The sequence below is a fragment of the Hibiscus syriacus genome, unplaced genomic scaffold (genome assembly GCF_006381635.1).
Source record: "Hibiscus syriacus cultivar Baekdansim isolate YM2019G1 unplaced genomic scaffold, ASM638163v2 tig00111758_pilon, whole genome shotgun sequence".
NCBI classification, from domain to species: domain Eukaryota; kingdom Viridiplantae; phylum Streptophyta; class Magnoliopsida; order Malvales; family Malvaceae; genus Hibiscus; species Hibiscus syriacus.
The window spans coordinates 2,815,719-2,837,241 of NW_024063170.1; the positions used below are offsets into that span (position 1 = coordinate 2,815,719).

Consider the following 21,523-nt stretch of genomic DNA (forward strand, 5'->3'; position numbering starts at 1 on the left):
GGTTCTAAGAAAATGGGGACTTGTTTGCAAGTTAGTAAATGTAGAAGTATCATTTGGGTAAATTAGGACAATTCTGAAACTTTTGGAAGCTTGCTGAAATTTTTGTTTAATTATTAAATTTGAATCAAATTACAGGTTTACAAAGATTGGAAGTTGAATTGACAAAGTTTAAGAAAGTTTAGGATGGATTTGCAAGCTTTTGAATGTTTAAGTATTGATTTGAATATTTTATTGAGGTGCTGGAAATTTTATGTTATTAGTGTGAAATCATCATAATGGTGAAGGATCATTATGAAGTTAATGGAAAAGTTAAGGTGAACTCTAGAAAGAATTCAAAATTAGTGGTTTGATTGTGTAATTGGCAAAAGTTGAAGGGTTGATAGTGAAAATAAATATTCATAGGATCGAATAAGTGTTTTGAGAAGTTTGAAAATTATGATCGAAGTACGATTTAGTTTTATATCGATTTAAGTATCGGATTTATTTCTATCGAATTTTATATTTAAGTTTAGATTATGTTAGTTCGATGCTAACATATAGTTTGAATTTTTTATGTTATTATATATTGTTGTCAGATTAAGGTAAATCTAGTAGTTCAAATAGCTTGAAGGGAAGGAAAAATTATGGGACCGGGAAGACTATCGTGGAGAAGGTTCAATAGCGAGACAAAGGTGAGTGCATTTAATTCGTGTTTGTGTTCTTGCACAAACATTGGCTTACGATGAGCTAGTGGCGAAGTTACAATGGTAAGAAGTGACTCCTATTGTTATGTGAATTGTGATTCTAGCCTAAAGGTTCATTTATTAAGCTTACAGAATTATGAAATTAAGCTAAGGAAACTAATTAAGGAAAGTTGTCTAGAAATTTCGAACAGTCAGTTTAGAAATTTACCATAAATTATACAGAATTGATTAGAAGATGATATCTATACCGTTAGATTCATATATCAGTATAGTTTCATTTAAAAAAGACAGTGACTGATTTCGGGGTGCACACAAAAATATATGAATTTTTAATCGGTGATAAGTCAGAAAACAGAGCAGCAGATTCTGCCCAAAACAGTTTCTATCAATCAACTTTGAAAATTCACTATGAATTGTACAAGTGGAACTAGACGGAGGGCCTTATATGGTTAGATTCGTATTCGAGTCTAGTTTTCATTAGAGCAAATAGAATAATTTTTCAGTATATTAATTCATACATAATAATATTTTTTGAGGATAGTGCAAACTGCCAGAATATAGAATTTTGACAAATTGTATATTGAAAGTAGTGGAAGGCAAATGATTTAAACCTAAAGCTTAGTGAGGCTTATATTTTGATTTAAAAGTAATAATAATAAAGTGTTAAATTAAGTGCAATTTGTTTATTTGATTATTATAGTCGATGACGATTTGTGATAAGTCAGCCTCATTTTGTTTTCCAGTATGATTTATAAATTTTTAGTATTAAATATTTCTATAAAATTTTTCATCAAGTTTTATGAATGAATTTGGGTATGAAATGCCCAAGTAAGATATTTATGATGATAAAATCTAAATGTTTACAGTTATCATATGATTTTCAGTTATTGGATATTTACATATATAAGATATTTTACAGTTATAAAATACAGATTAATAAATGATTCTAATGATGATAAATATAAGCTCATTGTATGTTGCATTGAGAGTCGTGGGTACATTTGGCATGCCATTAAGTGAGTGCTTATCAATTATCAGTTATCAGTTATTAGATCAACTTTGGTACATTTGTGTATCAACGTTATCAGTTATCAGATTAGCTTTGGTATATTTGTGTATCAATGTTCAGCACCGTTGGTGCTCAGGTTATGATTGCACTGAAGTGCATCATATCTCAATTTCAGTTATAATTCGGCACCGTATTAAGCCTAGTGCGCACCTTAAACTCAAGTACCTTATATTCTCTTACATATACATTGTGCTATAACAATAAGTGTGAATGTTATGATAGTATATAAAAAAGAACATAGACTTGAAAAGAAAGTTATGAAATATGTTTGAATGTTAAGAACAAAAGTTATTTCTGATATTTAATGATGACTTACATGATTTTTAATAAAGTTCATGAGATGATGATTTCTTTAGGTTTTCAGAAAGAAAAACGGCTTGACTAGCCCGGTTTGAAATTTAATATTTTTATTTAAATTACACTTTTTTTCTTATATTAATGAAATTTATGGTTTTATATCACTTTAGTTATATTATTGCCTCACTAAGTTTTACTTAGCACGTGATGATTTTCATGCGTAGGTTCGAATAGAGGTCGTGAAGTGAGGAGCTTGCCAGCATCTTATGCAAAATTCAAACTTACCGACAGTATTAGTAAGACATCCTAAGTTTGACTTATTAGTGGCATGTACATTATATCTGTTGGGTTGCTTTATCATATTTATTTTAAAAGGGGATTGTAATAATAATTAGGATTATTTTATTTTGTTTTATCTAATTTTAGGATTAATCGTATTTATGAGTGAATATTATAAATGTTATAATTTAAATGGTTTAAAATCAAGCGGTATTAGACAATTGTATTTGGATATGAACAATACTGAACTGCCTAATTGTTGACTGAAATCAAATTAATTTTCAATGATCAAACATTATTTTATAAATTTATATGATTAAGGAAAAAAATTTAAAGTCAAAAAGGAAATTATTACATGAAACAAAATTTTAAGAATTTAAGTTCAACAAAATATCAGTTAAGTTGATGTGACATATGTAACTCGTATTACGAGATATATATGGGCTATGAGTGTTACATCATATAGATGAATAAACAACTCCCCAACCACTGCCCCAAACATCCCCAATAATTTATTACTTACAACAAATTGTATTTATCCTTTCAAAGCTTGATAATGGTAAAATAAAATAGAAGTAAAAATAAATTAGAATAATTTTTTTTAATATTTGATTCAAGTAAATATATTAATAAATTAATTACTGTTGATTATACAAATATTTTTTAAATACTTTACATCAAAATTATTTAAAAAATAAAAAACCTATTTATTTTTTATTTTTTAAAATTAATTTTTTTTTAATTTATTGTACTGCTGATTTAAAATTTTTAAATACTTTACATCAATTTACAAGCTGCTAAATTTTAAAAAAAATTAAATCAGCAGTAAAATATTTTTATCCCATTTATTTATTAATATATTTTAATTAAAAATATATTAATAAATAAAGGGAATAAAAATGTGATTTTTAAAAAATAAAAAATAAATAGAAAATAAAAAATAAATAGAATTTTTTTATTTTTTAATAATTATGATGTAAAGTATTTAAAAACATTTTTTATAATCAGCCTTAATTAATTTATTAATAGATTAACTTGAATCAAATATTAAAAAAATAATTCTAATTTATTTTTACTTCTAATTTCTTTTACCGTTATCAAGTTTTAAATGGATAAATACAATTTGTTGTAAATTATAAACCATTGGGGATGTTTGGTGAAGTGGCTAAAGTGTTGTTTATGCGTCCATTTGGTCCCAAGTTTAATTCCACCTAAGAGTATTTTCATTCCTTTTATTTTCTATCCAATTGGTTGGTGACACGTGTCACCTCTTGATTGGATAAAAATTATTTAATTAAATAAATTTAAATTAATAAAAAATATTCTCCAATCATTATTGACACGTGTTATTAATGACACATGTCATGCTCCTGTGCTGACACATGTCAGATCTTGATTGAATGATTAACTTATTAAATTTAATTTAATTTATGACCAATTTGAGAGAATATATAAATATTAAGGACTAAATGTAAAAATATACCAACTCTTTTAACTGTCACATTAGCATTTTTGTCAAATACTAAAGGCTAGTGGTCTGATTGAATAAATTAAATAGTTAAGTGGTGTGATTGATAAAATTGAAAGATCGGTGGTAAAAATAAAAGAACTAAACAGTTAATTGGTCAACTGAGTAGTTGACCCTTTAATTTATTACTTTTTGTATTATTCAAATGATTTCAATGATAAACGAATTGTTATTATTTATCCAGATCATGAACTTAAGCACAAAAAATTGTCATTTGATGTATAGTGAAAATTAAAAAGTTCTATATATATATATAAATTTAGGCAAATAAAAGGGGTAATATATGTTAAAAGATTTTTAATTATTTAATAAAAATACTAGTATTTCTAACATTTGCGGTATTAAACTCGAAATCTTAAAAGATGACAATAATTTTTTTAATCATCAAAATCATTTAATTTGTTCTAAGAATTTTAATAAAGGAAAATTAATAAATGATGACTTTAATGGGATAAGAGAATATGATTACATTAGAGTATAACCAACCATGCCGGCCTGCCTCAGAAATCAGCCCAAGGCGATTCAGAAGTATGCCCGTTGCTGAAATAATTTTGTAATGATAAGAAATTTATGTTTTTCTGTATAAGATTTGAACTTTAAACATGATTTTTTTATTAAATTCATATGAATCATTATCGCTGAACCAGCGTACTATTAACAATTTTAAAAAATTAAAATAAAAGGAAAACATTTACATTCAAAAGTTATTCCTATAAGTCATGATTTCAACGTAAATAAATATAAGATATTTAAACGTTTATTATTAAATTATTAAGAATCTTTAAAATAAACACTACAAACTTATTATTATTTTAAATTAATGAAAAAAATTACAAAAACCGACTCTAGATAGGGGTGAGCGTTCGACCAAGTTGAGTCAGATTAAAAAATTGTGTTATTCGGGTTGAAGAGTCTTATATTACAACTCGAAGTTGACTTAAAAATATTTTGAGTCAATTCGAGTTTATAAAATTCGAGTTGAATCGAGTCAAATTTTTTAGTTTCTTTTTAAATTTAATTGTAATATTCACATATTATAATATTATTTAATTCCAATTTAAATGATTTTTTTATAATATATACAATGCGTATATATTTCTTCATAATTTTTTCACATGTAATGTACATATTTCACACAGAATTGGGGACCGTGCAAACCTTAAAATCAATCACTAATTATTAAAAAAAATTGAGTTACTATTCAAGTTGCATTTTTAACTCGATTTGAACTTAAATTTTTTTTTAAAATACAACTCAAAACTAATTCATGAAAGTCGAATTTTGCTCACACATATTCCTCCTTACTGAAATTAGGCGAGTCGAAAGTTGTAAAATTTTCTGAGGAGCTTTGCTTGATTTCTGTCGAGTGTTATTGCTGATGTGAAGCCCAGTTTCTTAAATGCTTTCGGCCCAAGATTTAAATAAACCGGAAAAATGTTGGAACTTCAGCCCAATACAAGTTTCTAAACTACTTCCAGGGAACATTCACTATTTCCATTAAAAAATAAAAAGAAATTATTAAATAAAATAAGAATAAACATCAAATCTTTAAAACATAATCTAAATATATGAAAGGGAAAACGAAAGAGAAAGCTTGTTGAGAGATGGAGAGAGTCCTTAATCTTTATCCGTCATCGCCTTCGATCTATTATTATTAGTTTTGACCAATAAAAAAAATTAAATAATGAAATATTAAATAAATGCATATGCACTAAAAATACTGATGCAATCAAAGAATATGAATTGATTTATGGGGTTTGAATTTAATAGAAAACTGGATCTTGTTTAGATTGGGGGATCGATTAGTGAAGGTGACTCCAGAAAAACTAGGATACGTTACATATTCATGTCTACGTATAGACATCCGTAATTTTAACGAAATGCTCTTAATTAAAATACACAACACTGGTTTAGAGCTTGAGGGAAAGGTCAACTTTGTGTATCTGATCTTCCTGCTTAGTATGCAGAGCAGCTTGGCCCGACCACCAACAACTCCCCATGATTTCATCACCAGGAGAATCGCCCATCATCGTCCTCATTACGTTGTTGAACCGACCGACACTCGCTCGAGACGTCGAATTCTCGGTCGACAACTTCCCTATCGCCGGTTGTTGGTCTATGGGAGGCCTTGACCAACTATGGCGTCCATAAGAGATGTGAGGATTATTAGGCTTACGGATCATCGAATGCACCTGAATTCCCAGAGACCTATTGTATGCACTGTTTAGTGGAAGAGGAGCCAAGCTCGAATAGTGGTTTTGATAATGAAAAAAAGGATGCCCGAAAGCAGCAGCCGAGGCTGCCATGTGAGCTCCGATCCTTTTCTCTCTTTTCGCCAAAATCCGCTCCCTCTTGTGTGCATTTTGGTGCCCCCCGAGAGCCTGTGAACTGTAGAATTTCCTCCGGCAATAGTTGCACGAGAAAAATCGTTGCTGGCCGCCACCGTCGGTATCCAAAGAATCGATAAGGTTGAGCTCCTCTTGATTCAAACCACGATCACAATCACTAGTGACAACATTTAGATCTATATGGAACCTAGGTTTCGCCTCTCCTTCCCAGTCATCTACACCCGGAGGCGCCTCCGGTGTCGAAACTAAGCATGAAGAACTCTCAGAGGGACTAGGTTCTTTCCTCAGATACTCCATAGCTAGACAATGAAATGTTTGTTGAAGGGAACCAAATGCTCTTGAGTGGTAACAATAAGATTCCTATATATGGTAATATTAATTAAATATGGCCCCAATGCACTAGTATTCTACACTATGACCAATAAACGAAGGGTTGGGTTTAGGTTTCTTTGTCACTCAGCTAAAAGGTAGCTTTATCGGAACTCCACCATAAGAGATATAACTAAGTTACCAAAATCTACCTGCAAAAAAAAAAACCATTTCATGCAGGAGATTTTCCCTTGTTTTTTGGCCTTAACATCATGGTGAGTGCCCCAGTAATGGGGGGACAATATGACCTCTAAGTGTTACAAGACGACATAATTCCTCTTCTATCCTATGTACTTAAAACTCCATGTCCCATGCCAGTTACTTTGAGCGTGCACCTCTCACCTTTTTTGTGAGGGTGGGCATTGTTATACGCACAAACACAGATGCTTACATCTAGAAATATGTTGCCTTGATTTGATGGGAACACTAATCGGTGGGGAATGGACCATCTACTCATCTCATGGGTTTAGTTTAAGGACATAATCAACTTCAATCATATATATGGGTGGATATGAAATCATGGGTATTTTATAAAAATTATTTTAAGTCATGGAATTGGGATTTTTCAACACTAACATTCTAAACCCTAAGTTCCGTGGTCACTGTTGTTTAAGGTGTAAATTGTTCCGTGGTCACTTTTGTAAATAATTTTGAAAGCATTGAACTTAAGTCATATATTTTCGTTTTTTTAATTAATGGAATTAAATTTTGACTCTCAATTTTTACGGTTCAATTACCTTTTGAGACATTTTAATTTCAAAATTAGACTTTAACTCCCTCCTATTTTATGATTTAGTTGCTTTTTAAAAATTGTGTTCATCTCACTCATAAATAACTTAACCATCTCATAATCCAATATTCGCTCTGTTCTTATTCATTCTGCAATAATGATAATAGAAAAGTTTGAAATTTGGACATATATGAACTCAATTACTTAACTTGGGGGGAGTTTGAACATCTAAGCTCTTCTAAAGCCATCAACACCGTGACTTCTATAGTTTGTATAAAGAGTATGAAACAACTCTTTTTAATGTGAATAAGGCCACTTAGGGGGTGACATATATACATACACAAACTTTGAAAGAATTTCCCCATTCATAGGCTAATCCCATGCCCATCTTACATACAACTTTATTTGACGTATGTGGTTGAAACTCAAGTGGTGGTGTGGGCCCCCGTGACAAACAGAAATGGTGAAGCTGATGTGGAGCCCCCTCATGCATGATAGTGCCGTCTTAGCTGATCATGAACCATATTTATCATTAGTTTAAACATGAAAACCATATCCTAAAAGGCTTAAACTTGAGATTAGCATAATCTTTGCTTTTTCACCTGGACAATTATTATCCATCACCAAGGAAATGTCAGCTTTAGCCAACTAGATATCTCCCAATCTTAATTCTTAACCCTACAAGCGGGGTCAGTTTCGACAGAAACAAATATTGAGGTGGATTTGGGCATTTCACTTCTATGTAAATACAAAACAACCCACATGATGGTGTCTTTTTTTTTAAGACAATTAGTTGTCTAATCAAATTCAACCGTATCTACCTTTTGAGATTTCCTTGTCTGGCTTTCAAATTAACCTTTGTTGAAGAACCTAAAATCAACGTCACTTCCACATCAAAAACTATCTAAAGGGATCACCAAACTTCTTTTCGAAGTGACATAACATGATACTTCTTTGTAGTCTTATGGATTTGTTGTTTGATTGAAGTAAAGATTCTAGAGCCTATTTGATTTTCGCTTGTGTATATGTTCATTTAAATAAATGAAAACGAAGGCTTGGTATATTTTGTACTAGGAAGTGAAGGGTAGTTTAAGGGATCTTCATCAGTAATGAATGTGTACTTTGATATTTTGGTACACTGTTAGGGTCAAGAAAGTGTGTAATTGAACCAAGAAGCCAAATCACTTCAAGACAAGTGAATGTGAACATGTATGTAACTGGCTTTTTAAAAATGGGCTTTTGCAAGAGGAGAACTGGTCGAATATCTGATGTTTTTGTGCTGTTTTAGCCACGTGTGAGCAAAAGAAAGAAAGTTTGTAGGTTTATATGTAAAGCTAAATTATCGCCATTAGGTATTGGGATATAATATATATATGAGAACAAGTGGGAATGAAATTCCCTTCTCAAAGGGGTGGAAATTGAGAATAAATATTAAAGAAATAAAATAATAAGTCATTTTGTACCAGGCCCAATTATTTGGAAATAGGTTCCAAATCCACTTGTTTGGGTCAATTCAGATTTTGGGTCAAACATTAATTATTAAGTTCATGGTTTTAGAACTACACATTTAATATTTAAATTATCAATTTTTGGTTTATTTAAGTTTTATTTATTTCAAAATCATGTCTAATGTTTAGTTTTTGTTTTATTTTAATATCATACAGTTAAAAATTTAGCAGAACTATTACAACATGACACTTTTTTATAAGTAAATTACATCATTCATCACTCAACTATTACTTTTATTTTGGTCACTTAAGTTTGACCTTTTTAATTTAATTACTTAACTTTCAAATTACTCTTAATTTAATCACTCTAACTTTCAAGTTTATTTATTTTAATTATATATCACAAAAATTATTAATAAAATAAAATAGATTGAGTTTGAAAGTTGAGTTGTTAAAATTTTAGATTTTAGTGATCGAAATAGGAGTGAGAAGATAATTAAGTGATGAACGATGTAATTTTTGAACTTTGCAAATGTTGTGCTATCCTACAAAGTAATTATAAAACGACTCAAAGATACATGGGTAACACAAGAAATGAAAACAAATTCAAGAAACTCTAGCTAGACTTGACAATGACATGCAAACAAATCCTAAAATAAACACAAATTCAAGGAAGAAAATAAAAGTATAAATACAAAAAATTCAAGGGACACGTTAATTTAATCATTTCCTTCCAAATCATCTAAACTGTAAATCACTATCTCTAATCATAAACCGTTAACAAAATAAACCTCGAATAATTCAGCAAAACCATCGTCACTGATCTATTCAACGAGTGGTTCACTTTTCGTATGTGTTGCAGTTGGAAACTTGTGTCGGAACTAGGGGCCGCTAAATGAGCTCACCAAGGTGGGCTTTCGAGGAAACCAATGCTGCTAAAAGCAGAAGAGAAGTGTAACATCGGGCCGGCAAACCGTCAAATTATGTTGTGTTGTGTTCGTTATCTTCTAAACTGCGTGATTGGTCCATAAATCTTTTAAGAAAAAATAGGATGCCGGTTAGAATGACGATATTTCCAGAGTTAATGCTTCCATTAAATTCATTCCATTTCCACTTAGCTCATATCATATATCATGGCTAGCCTTAAGCATGTAAGATTTTTGTTTCTGGTCGTGCTTTGCACATTTCCAAAAAGTTCCGAGCCAGCGATTTTTCCAGTTCCACAAGGAATCAAAGCTGCTTATTGGCCATCCTTTGAATCCTTTCCAGTTTCCTCCATTAACACCTCATTTTTCACTCATATTTACTACGCCTTTCTCTTGCCCGAACCCTCCACTTTCAAGCTCGACATCACCGCGCTTGACCAACAAAAGTTACCCGAATTCAGGTCCGGGTTAAACGCCAAATACCCACCCGTCAAAGCCATTCTGTCCATCGGAGGAGGCGGGAACAACCCGGATGTATTCGCTCGAATGGCGAGAACCGAACAAACACGTGGAGTCTTCATTAATTCAACCATCGAAGTGGCCCGAAGTTACCGATTCGATGGCGTTGACTTGGACTGGGAGTTCCCTGCAACAGGCGACGACATGGCGAACCTCGCTTTGTTGTTCAAGGAATGGAGAGAAGCGCTCGAGAACGAAGCCGAAACTAGCGGGAAACCACGCTTGCTTTTAACTTCTGCGGTGTATTACTCTTCCGAGTTCACTAACTACGGTTCGCCTCGATCGTATCCGGCTCATGCCATGGCCGAATACTTAGACTGGGCGAGCCCGATGTGTTTCGATTACCATGGAAAGTGGGATGACTTCACGGGGATGCACTCGGCTCTTTTTGATCTCAATAGCAGTGATAGCAGCAGCCATGGAATGGGGTCTTGGATTCGGGCTGGGGTGCCGCCTGAGAAACTGGTCATGGGACTGGCATCTTATGGACATACGTGGAAGCTCAAGGATGCGAATGTTAACGGTTTGGTGCGCCGGCAGCCGGTGTAGGACCTGGAGATGAAGATGGGTTCTTTAATTACTATGCCATTGTGGATTTTAACCAAGCGAACAATGCGACGGTCAAGTATGATCGGACAACCGTGTCGTATTACTCGTACGCCGGAGGCTCGTGGATTGGGTACGATGATGTCAAGTCCATTAAGTGGAAGGTCTGGTTTGCAAGGGTTAAAGGCTTGGCTGGCTATTTCTTTTGGGCTGTCAGTTATGACAAGGATTGGGCTCTATCAAGACAAGGTGAGCATTACCCAACTCACTCATTAGCAACAAAAAAATTGATGATTTATATAACTTATTATATTTAAATATAACAATTGATTTCCCTTCCTATGCTTTCAATTTAACAGCAATGGAGGCATGGGAGCAGCAGGATTGGACTTGAGGAGGATTACAGATTTGTAAAATCTTCTATCATTCATTAGGCACTGCACATGCGAACATAAAGATGAAGATCGCGACAATTCTCTCCCAAGTTTTCAAATAAAACATATTTTATTACGATCTTCATCTTCGATTCACATGTGCACTGCCTTGAGAAGAAAATAGAGTTAGAAAATAAATAAAAAAGAGTAGCTTTGATGGTTAAGTTGAGAGGTAGAATTCCGTTTAATGTGAATGTTAACGACGTTAAGTTGGGTATTATCATATACAATACATTCTTAATGCAAGCAAAGTTTGTATGGTACGTAAAACAAGGAGCCGTTGTTCAACGGGCAGAGGGTATAATTTAAAAAAAATTAAAATTAAAAGAAAAATCAATTTATTTAAATTTTACTAAATTCAAAGTAATTAAATAAATATAAAAATAAATTTTTACATGAAAATTACAAAGTAAAAATCAATTTATATATGTCTTATAAGTTCTTGACGATGTCGTGGAGTGGTCGAATGATAATGCCACAAGGCTCGTCGAGTACGCCAAGGTCGTAGGCCTTGATCATCGTCTTCGTCCTCGTTTTGCCGAGGAAGTGTACCTAACTCACTTTTCTATCCACCTTCGAAAGATGGTGATGGATTTATGACATTTGACGCCATCATCGTCGTACATGCTTCAACTTGGCTTTGGTGACCACATAAGATAATGTAACACCCCCAACCCATACCCGACCCTGATACGAGTATGAGGTGTCACATTGACTTTTCAAACATTTTTCTTTTACAGAATAAATAAGTCAAATTCACAATTCAAGAAAATGATTACTTTTCATTCATTTAAAATCAATTGGTTTACAAAACATATCAGAGCTTATACAACTTACATCTTTAGACTACATGCCAACTACACTATATAACAAAATACATATACTCAACTACACTTTTGATCTGATCTGTGGAAGGGAGAATCTGACCTATCTTGCTCCTTTTTGCTTCTCTTCTCGCTTTCCGAAACCTACGTGTGAAACACTCACATTGTAAGTCTATGACTTAGTGAGGCATATAAACACATATAATATGAACTCTATATACTCAATATTGCATGAACATTTCACAATTCAAATCATAATATAATACAAACATCATATTCAAGTTCATATAACCAAATATATATACTTGTACACATATCATCATTATTCTAGTCACATTATTGTCATTGTTACTATCATTAATCCATTTAGAACATATAATTTGATCTAAATCTTTGAAACACTTCATACTAGACCTTTGTCAAACAAAGTGTATAACATCATACAAAATTTATGTATGTTATTTCTTTGTTTAGCCCATGTACACTTTTTGAGAACTAAAGATATGTGAGTACATAGAGGTTGTGCACTATGCTGTCACCACAACTCGTAAACAATCTATTAAGTGGCATATGAAATTTGTGTCCCGAATGACCTATCCATATGTTCCGAAGAACATAGGTAAATGTCCATATGTCCCGAAGGACATAGGTAATCCTGTCCATATATCCCGAATGACATAGGTAAACTATCCATATGTCTCGAAAGACATAGGTAACCCTCGACTCTTGGCATGCCAACTATACCTCTAGCTCTTCTGACACTTAACATGGGCATTCTCTTTTATATCGTTTCACATATTCACATAGTCATATCTCATATGTTTATAGCTTTTATCATATCATTCACATCGTATATCTTATCTTTTGTGATAATGAAATCACATAACTTTGAAACATATTTTCATATAACTCATATAATCCTTTCATATAGTTCATATCTTATTGTCACATATTGCATATCACATATAGTATATTCACATACTTCAATATCCTTGGACTTATTTCACTTTATTACATTAAAACATAGACATGTAGTCTTATGCCTATAAATACTATCTGTTCATATAATATCATTTTATCTTATAAGTAAATACTACTTATTTTATCTCACTTTTCGATTTATTCACCTAATTGTTTATATCAATTCATATGGTTTATTACACAACTTATATCACTTTTCATGTATTACACATATCTTATCACATATCTTATATCACATATACACATTCATATCACATATTCATATAAGCTCATGTTTTTTTATCACAAATCATGTAATACTCTTATGGAATCTCATTTTTCATTATCATAAATCTCATATCACATGGCTCTTAGTTATATTTTCATATGTTCATATAGTCACATAGTTCATTTCACATAACCTCTTATGTTTGGATCATATAACATATAAACTCCTAGTTTCTTATCCAGTATATCATATAATATATTGGTAAAGTCTCATAATCCACTTAAACATATCAACTTTCCTATATAGCTTATTTGACACATTTGTATACTAATTTATGTCAATATCTCTTAACATATATTCTATTCTCATTTTTCATTTAATCACTTAGACTTAATTCATATAATTTATACATTGTTATCATATAACTATTTATATATCCTTATCACACCAAATAACATATAACCTCTATGAATCTATCCATGTATTCATGCATACATAATAGTCATATCAACCACATATACTAACATTCATATATTTATGCAATCAAATATTGGAATTAGACTCATCGCGAGTCTTATTTCCATACACATCATTTACAACTAGTATGCACTCACCTGTGCCTCACTTGCTATCAATTACTCTTATGGCTTACTATCTCTTCTTGATCAATTCTAACCTTTCAGTCGTTCCGGAACTTGCTTACTCTCGATGTATACATAATCATACATTTATATATATCAATATTCTAAATACTTCATTTGTTAAGCCCGAAAATTACTTCATTTCATCGCAAATACTTCATACATTATCCCCTTTCATATTCTTAACTTACATACATATGCTTAAACTTACTTATACTCATTTATCACATCTTTAACCTCAAAATTTCATCCTCCATATGGAATTCAAGAATCAAACCAAATTTTTTACTTGTTCTAAATTCAATTTTATCACTTCATATCTCTTAATTCAACCATTGAAAAGTCAAATTTAGCCTCTAATTTATCTTATCAACTCTTCTTCAAGATTTCATTTAAAAACTATTTAACTTTAATCTCTCCTGACTCTTTCATTTTTTGTTTTAAAGCTAACTTAAGCTTTCCTTAAGCTTAAGTATCACCTAAGTATCATAAAATAACCTTAAATTCAACAAATAAACAACTAACAAGGAAACTCACCTTTGCTTTGGCTCTCACGGTGAAGAGAAAAAATAAAAGGGATAGTTTTCTGGAGACTTTTCCTTCATTTTCCACGTATTATATAGCCTACAAAAGAAAGATAAAAATCTTTCTTATCAAATGACCATTTTACCCTTCTTTCTTTCAATTGTTACTAAACCATCATTCACAAAATATTTCCAATTAAGTCCCTAAACTTTTAACTTATTTCAAAATTAAACACAAAGGTTTCAGAATTTGCATTTTAGTCACTAGCCCTATTTTGGGATATTTCATTGTCCCACTCATCGGCAACCACATGTTTTGTCGAAGACGATTGAGTGTACTGTTGTGCATCCCATGAACTTGCAACCCAATTCGGTCGAGTCTCGATTGAAGTATGAAATGGAGGATTGAAACCCAAACTAGCATAAGATTGTGATAATACTCTTCAGCTGCATATGCTGAAGTGGAAGACGACGACGACGATGCTTTCTTCTTAGACTTGGACTTGGACTTGAACTTGGCGCGTGTGGCCTGACGATGTTATCGTTCTTCTCTCTTGCAGTGTCGGGAGATATGATTTGCCATTTCTTCGTAAAGTCAGAGATAAAGAGATTGACTGAAATCTAAGTCCAGCGGTGTAATGTCCTGACGATAGAGGACTGATAGTTCACACTGATTCAATAGGTCGATGTAGTAAGCGTGTCGCGCCGACCAATTTTCATCATGTTTCCCACGCGTATCAATTGTATGGAGCATGTCCATAGCAACCGTGATTTCCATAGGAATCGACTGGTGCGCCGCAAACTGGCGCATCACTCTATCAACCATGTGCCACTCAATAATCATGTTGAAAACATTTTAATGTTTCGATATAACAAATTAAATTAAAAGAATTTTAATTTTGAAAATGATTTTTCTAAGCATATTCGATATATTAAATCGAATATCAAAATATTACTCAAAGTATTTCAAAATTCATTTTAAATCCTTACCCAAGTGTAAAATTAAGTTTTAATCTTAAAATAATTTTAAAACGATTTTACAAAATATTTCGAACCATTTCAAAGCCAAAACTTCCAGATTGCTCAGAGGGAACCGATTCCCCCCCAAGGGGTACTGATTCCCCCTGAATGGTTTGGATCCGAGAATTCCAGTATGCTCGGAGGGAACCGATTCCCCCCAGGGGTATCGATTCCCCCACTGTTCAACGGTCGAAATATTTAAATTTTACACTTAGGGAACCGATTCCCCATGAGGGGATACCGATTCCCCCCACGCTCCAAGCTATTTTATTAAATGATTTCACACTAAAACGGCTCTATTATCTCCACTAATCATCCCCAACATTCAGAAGTGATTCAAGGTGTATTTAAACAAGTTCTGAAGCCTTTGATCAACAAGAAATCATAGAGAAACAAGAGAGAAAGTATAAAACGCCAAGTTTGTGCATATCAAGCCAATTTTCCTTTCAATATTCATTTTTCTTTCAAGAACACCATTTGTGCTCATTTGTAATTATTTTTTAGTGTTCTTTTCTTGTTCTAGAATTGTCAATTCTTGAGGGTGTTGTAAGGTTATCTCTTTGGCCTCAAAAGAAAGAAAAAATTAGTGAATTTGTTGAAAAATCCTTAGTGTGGATAGCTAAGGTAGTGGACGTAGACTTTGATTGAGAAAGTCGAACCACTCTAAATCGCTGTGCAATTACTTTCAATTTTCTGCAAAAGCTTCCACCAAATTTTTAATTGCCAATTCACCCCCTCTTGTCCAATTCCGTCAATCGATTAACTCAACAATTGGTATCAGAGCCTCACTCATTTAAAGGTTTAATCACCTCTTGAGTCGATCTGGGAAGATTTAAATCGATAAAATGGCGTCTACTTCCGGTTCATTCTCCATGGAAGAATCCAGACCTATTGACGTTCCTCCACACTTCAATGGAACAAATTATCGTCATTAAGAGGTGTATGATAATATTCATCAAAGCATTTGATATGGAAGCTTGGATGATAATCAAGAAAGGATATTCCTCTCCTACTAAGAAGGCAAAGAAGTGGAGTGTTCAAGAACGGAAGGAAGCTCAACAAAACTCAAAGGCTATGCACATGTTGTGTTGTGCAATTGATCCTAATGTATATAAAGGATTTTGTTCTTGTTCAAGTGCCAAGGAAATGTGGGATAAGCTTGAGAGATCTATAGAGACAAGGAAGAAGAAGAACTAATAAAAGTGATGTCTCTATTAGCTCTCACAGAACCAAAGGTATCTTCTAACTCCAATATATCAAATTCAAAATCTTTTAATGAGTTACAAGATGCTTATGATAAATTATTTTCAGAGTTTGAGACCATGAACTCCAAATACAATAAATTGATTTATAAATTTATTGCTAAAAATGATCTTCTTTTGAAAGCTAAAACAAACTTGGAAAATCAAAATGAAATGTTGAGAAAGGAGTTAGAGCTTTCAAAAATAAAATCTGAAAACTTTGAAAAAGAAATTTTCAAATTAAACAAACTTCTTCTAGAAATGAAAATAGATTTTGAAAATCAAAATGAAATCTTGAAGAAGGATTTAGAACTCTCAAAAATGAAATTTGAAAGTATTGAAAAAGAAATTTCAATTTGAAAGATAAGCTTGAATGTTTAACAAGAGAAAAAGAGATCATTCTAAATAATTCATCTAGTTCAATAATGACAATATGTTCACATTGTCATTATCATGGTCATAAGGAACATACTTGTCCTTTAAATAAAGGAAAACGATTTAAAATTAGACAAGTATGGGTTCCAAAAGGAACAAGAGGCATTAAAACTAATGTTCAAGGATCCAAAGCAATTTGGATAGCAAAATCTACTTAAATGTCTCCTGTAAGTGTGTGAGAGCAATGGTGATAAAGATGATGATATTCAAGATGCTATAGCCACACATAAAAAGGGAATGGGTAACCTCTAAATTTAATGTTTTTATTATTTGGTTGCTCATTTAGTTTATGTATGCATGAGGTTTTAAAATGTTGAATTATGTTTTATCTCATGTATGTTGAAAAATATTGTATGATGAACATGGTAATTTTTGGTAATATTTTATTAACTCTAGTTCATCATATTAATTTTTGGTCAAAATTGTTTTTAAAATGTAATTGATATCTCTAACAATTGATATCGATTTTTCAAGAACTTCGGTTTTGCAAAATTTTGACTGAAATTTTTCTTAATGTTTATGCATAGATTTTTTTAAAATATTATAAAGTTTTAATGCATAACATTTTCAAAAACTTTATGCATGTGCTCTTAATCTCTATAATCAACATTGCATAATGTTTTATATGTGAATGGGTTAAAAGCATAATCTTTTAAAAATAAATTTGATAAAAGATACAGTTTTATTTTAAATGACTGCAAAATTGATTGACATTGCATGTATTTTCAATTATGCTTGTTGGTCATAAAATAGGGATATATACATGATGCATTTAGATTTTATTAATATGACTAATTTGTGCCTAGTTGCTAAGGATGAGCATGATAGTTGGTTATGGCATAGGAGACTAGGACATGCTAGCATGAGTGTTTTGCAACGGTTAGTTCAAGGAGAATTGGTTCGAGGGCTGCCTAAACTAAAATTTGATAATGATAAAATCTGTGATGTTTGTGCTAAAGGAAAACAAAAGCGAGTTTCTTTTAAATCCATTAATGATGTGTCAACTAGTAGAGTATTACAATTGATCCATATAGATCTTTTTGTGCCAACTAGGACTATCAGCTTGGGTGGAAAACAATATGAATTTGTCTTGGTAGATGATTATTCTAGATATACTTGGGTTCTATTCTTAAGTACTAAAGATGAAGCATTAGAAAATTTCATCACATTTTCAAAAGTAATCCAAAACGAAAAATGTTACTCTTCACTAGTGTTAGAAGTGATCATGGCACTGAATTTGAAAATCTTGGATTTAATAAGTTTTGTAATTCTAATGGTATTAGCCATAATTTTCCAGCACCTAGAACCCCTCAACAAAATGGAGTTGTTGAGAGGAAAAATCAACTTTAGAAGAAATGGCTAGAACCATGCTTTGTGAAAATAATTTGCCAAAATATTTTTGGGCAGAAGCCACAAATACCGCTTGTTATGTTATAAATCGAGTAATGATTAGGCCAATTTTAAAGAAAACTCCATATGAAATTTTCAAAAAATAAATAAAAAGCCTAAATTAGCTATTTTCATCCTTTTGGATGTAAATGTTTTGTTTTAAACAACGGTAAAGAAAACCTTGGCAAATTTGATGCTAAAAGTGATGAAGAAATTTTTCTGGGTTATTCCTTAAATTCTAAAGCTTATCGAGTATTTAATAAAAGAACTTTAATTGTAGAAGAGTCTATACATGTTGTTTTCGATGATAATCTCCTTCCGAGGAAGGATTCTTGTGTTAATGATGATGTAGGCATTATAAATACAAATGACGTTAGACATGACGTTGGAGAATCATCATCAAAGGAAGAAACGAAAGATGAGGAAACTCATGATCCTCTTGAGAATCCAACCATTGAAGAAAGAGAAGTATCTTATCCAAGAGAGTACAACTATGTCAAGAATGGTGAGATTATAGGTGATCCATCCAAAGGGGTAACAACTTGATCTTCTCTTAGAAATATTTGTAATTATGTTGCATTTATTTCATGCATATAGCCTAAGAATATTAAAGAAGCATTAAATGATGAACATTGGATTATGGCTATGCAAGAAGAGTTAAATCAATTTGAGAGAAGTAAAGTATGGACATTAGTTGAAAGGCCTCGTAATAAATCTACTGTAGGTACTAGATGGGTGTTTAGGAATAAGCTTGATGAAAGTGGTAATATAGTGAGAAACAAGGCTAGACTTGTTGCTCAAGGCTATACTCAAGAAGAGGGCATAGATTATGATGAAACATACGCTCTCGTAGCTAGGATGGAAGCAATTAGAATGTTATTAGCAGTTGCATGTTTTCATGAATTTAAATTATATCAAATGGATGTTAAAAGTGCATTTTTAAATGGTTTTATAAAAGAAGAAGTGTATGTAGAACAACCTCCAGGTTTTGAAGATTCAAAATTTCCAAATCATGTTCTTAAATTGACAAAAGCACTTTATGGTTTAAAACAAGCTCCTAGAGCTTGGTATGAAAGATTGTCAAACTTTTTAATTGAAAAAGGTTTTTCAAAAGGGAAGGTTGACACTACATTGTTTTTAAAGCATAAAGGTAAAGATTTATTAGTAGTTCAAATTTATGTTGATGATATAATATTTGGTTATACTAATGATGTTATTTGCCAAGAATTTTCTAAGCTAATGCAAAGCGAATTCGAAATGAGCATGATGGGGGAGATCTCATTTTTCTTGGGACTCCAAATCAAGCAAATAAAAGATGGCATCTTCATTAACCAAGCTAAGTACATCAAAGATATGCTCAAGAAATTTGGACTGGAAAATGGCAAGCCTCATGACACTCTAATGAGCTCTTCAACAAAGCTTGACTTAGATGAATGAGGTAAATGTGTAGATTTAAATTATATAGGTCAATGATTGTATCTTTACTTTATCTAACTGCAAGTAGACCGGACATTATGTTTAGTGTTTGCTTATGTGCTAGATTTCAATCATGCCCTAAGAAATCACATTTACTAGCTGTTAAGAGAATCTTTAGATACCTTAAGGATATTCCTAGTTTAGGACTTTGGTATCCTAGAGACTCTAGCTTTAGCTTGCATGCCTTTTCTGATACGGATTATGGAGGATGCAAATTAGATAGGAAAAGCACCTCGGTACTTGCCAATTCCTTGGAAATATGCTGATTTCTTGGTTTTCAAAGAAACAAAATTGTTTTGCATTATCTACCACTGAAGCCGAATACATTTCAGCTGGTAGTTATTGTGCACAAGTTTTATGGATGAAACAACAATTTTTTGATTATGGAATTAAAGTAGGTACCATTCCTATCAAGTGTGACAATACTAGTGCTATTTGTCTCACTAAAAATCCCATCCAACACTCTAGAACTAAGCACATTGAAATAAGACATCACTTCATTAGAGACCATGTCGCTAAGGAAGATGTAGTTCTAGAGTTTGTTGATACTTTGCATTAATTAGTGGATATATTTACAAAACCTTTAGACAAGGAACGTTTTTGGACACTTAGGAGAGAACTAGGTTTAACTGACCTATCTTCACTTAGTGTTTAAAATAATTTTAGCACTTTTAAGAATAAATGAAAAATACATATAATAGTATTTTTATTGCATTCTTTGCTATTAGTTAGGGGGAGTTTATGATTCTTTGTGAAAAATTGATTTTATGTTCAAATAAATTTTAATGATAAATTTGATTGTTTGAACATAGTTCATTTTCGAAATATGAGTTGCCAATACCACTAGGATTAATTAATTTCTCACTATTGGATGTTTAAAATACAGATTTTTTAAATATTTGGCAGAGGGAATCGATACCCCATAAGGAACCGATTCCCCCTTTGAATGGGAACTGATTCCCCCTGTAGGGGAATCGATACCCCCATGGGGTTCTGGTTTTAACACGGGCAGAATCCAATATTTCTCAAACCCTCTCTTCTTTCTTAAACTCATCCATCCTCTCTTTCTCTCTAAATCTCCATTTTTGCCAAAATCATCAAATACAAGTCGGAATTAGATCTTTCTTCAACTTCTAATCCTTGCAAACAACATCAATTCTCATAAAATCCAAATTTTCAAGGTAATATTTCAAAATCCTCTATTTCATTGATTTTTGAACTTAGGACTATTTTTGATTAGTTCTAAGATGAACATTACATCGGGCATTAGTTATATGATGATTTTACAACCAATTTCGTCAAAAACACTCAATTTTTCAAAAATTATCGAGAATTGTTGTTTTAATTGATGTTTTTGATTCAATTATGTTGTTTTCATAAAAACTATACGTATTATGATTTTCAAACATTATTTTCCAAATAGTTTTTCAAAACATTGCCCTTTAGAATTCGGTTTAGAGAAACTTGAAATATTGAGGACTCATTTGAGTTTTGGGTTTGATTATATTGCATACATGTGTTTAAATTTGCAGGTTACATATTCTATTCCGATTCTTAAACATGTCAAATCCTAAACGACCTAGGACATTGTCTAGTCGCTCAAGTCAA

At 31.9% G+C, this 21,523-nt stretch overlaps 2 protein-coding genes across 2 annotated transcripts; one reads left to right on the plus strand and one right to left on the minus strand.

The window, feature by feature from the left end:
- Positions 1–5,636: 5,636 nt before the first annotated feature.
- LOC120169275 (zinc finger protein 3-like) lies at positions 5,637–6,522 on the minus strand. Its single transcript, XM_039177465.1, has one exon. It carries the CDS (start codon positions 6,499–6,501, stop codon positions 5,767–5,769), a length of 735 nt encoding a protein of 244 aa, XP_039033396.1. The 5' UTR covers positions 6,502–6,522; the 3' UTR covers positions 5,637–5,766.
- A 3,362-nt stretch (positions 6,523–9,884) lies between these two features.
- LOC120169245 (class V chitinase CHIT5a-like) lies at positions 9,885–11,286 on the plus strand. Its single transcript, XM_039177438.1, is given in 3 exon segments — positions 9,885–10,719; positions 10,722–10,991; positions 11,102–11,286. Coding segments are annotated over 3 exon segments (1,140 nt in total). The 3' UTR covers positions 11,137–11,286.
- Positions 11,287–21,523: the final 10,237 nt, after the last annotated feature.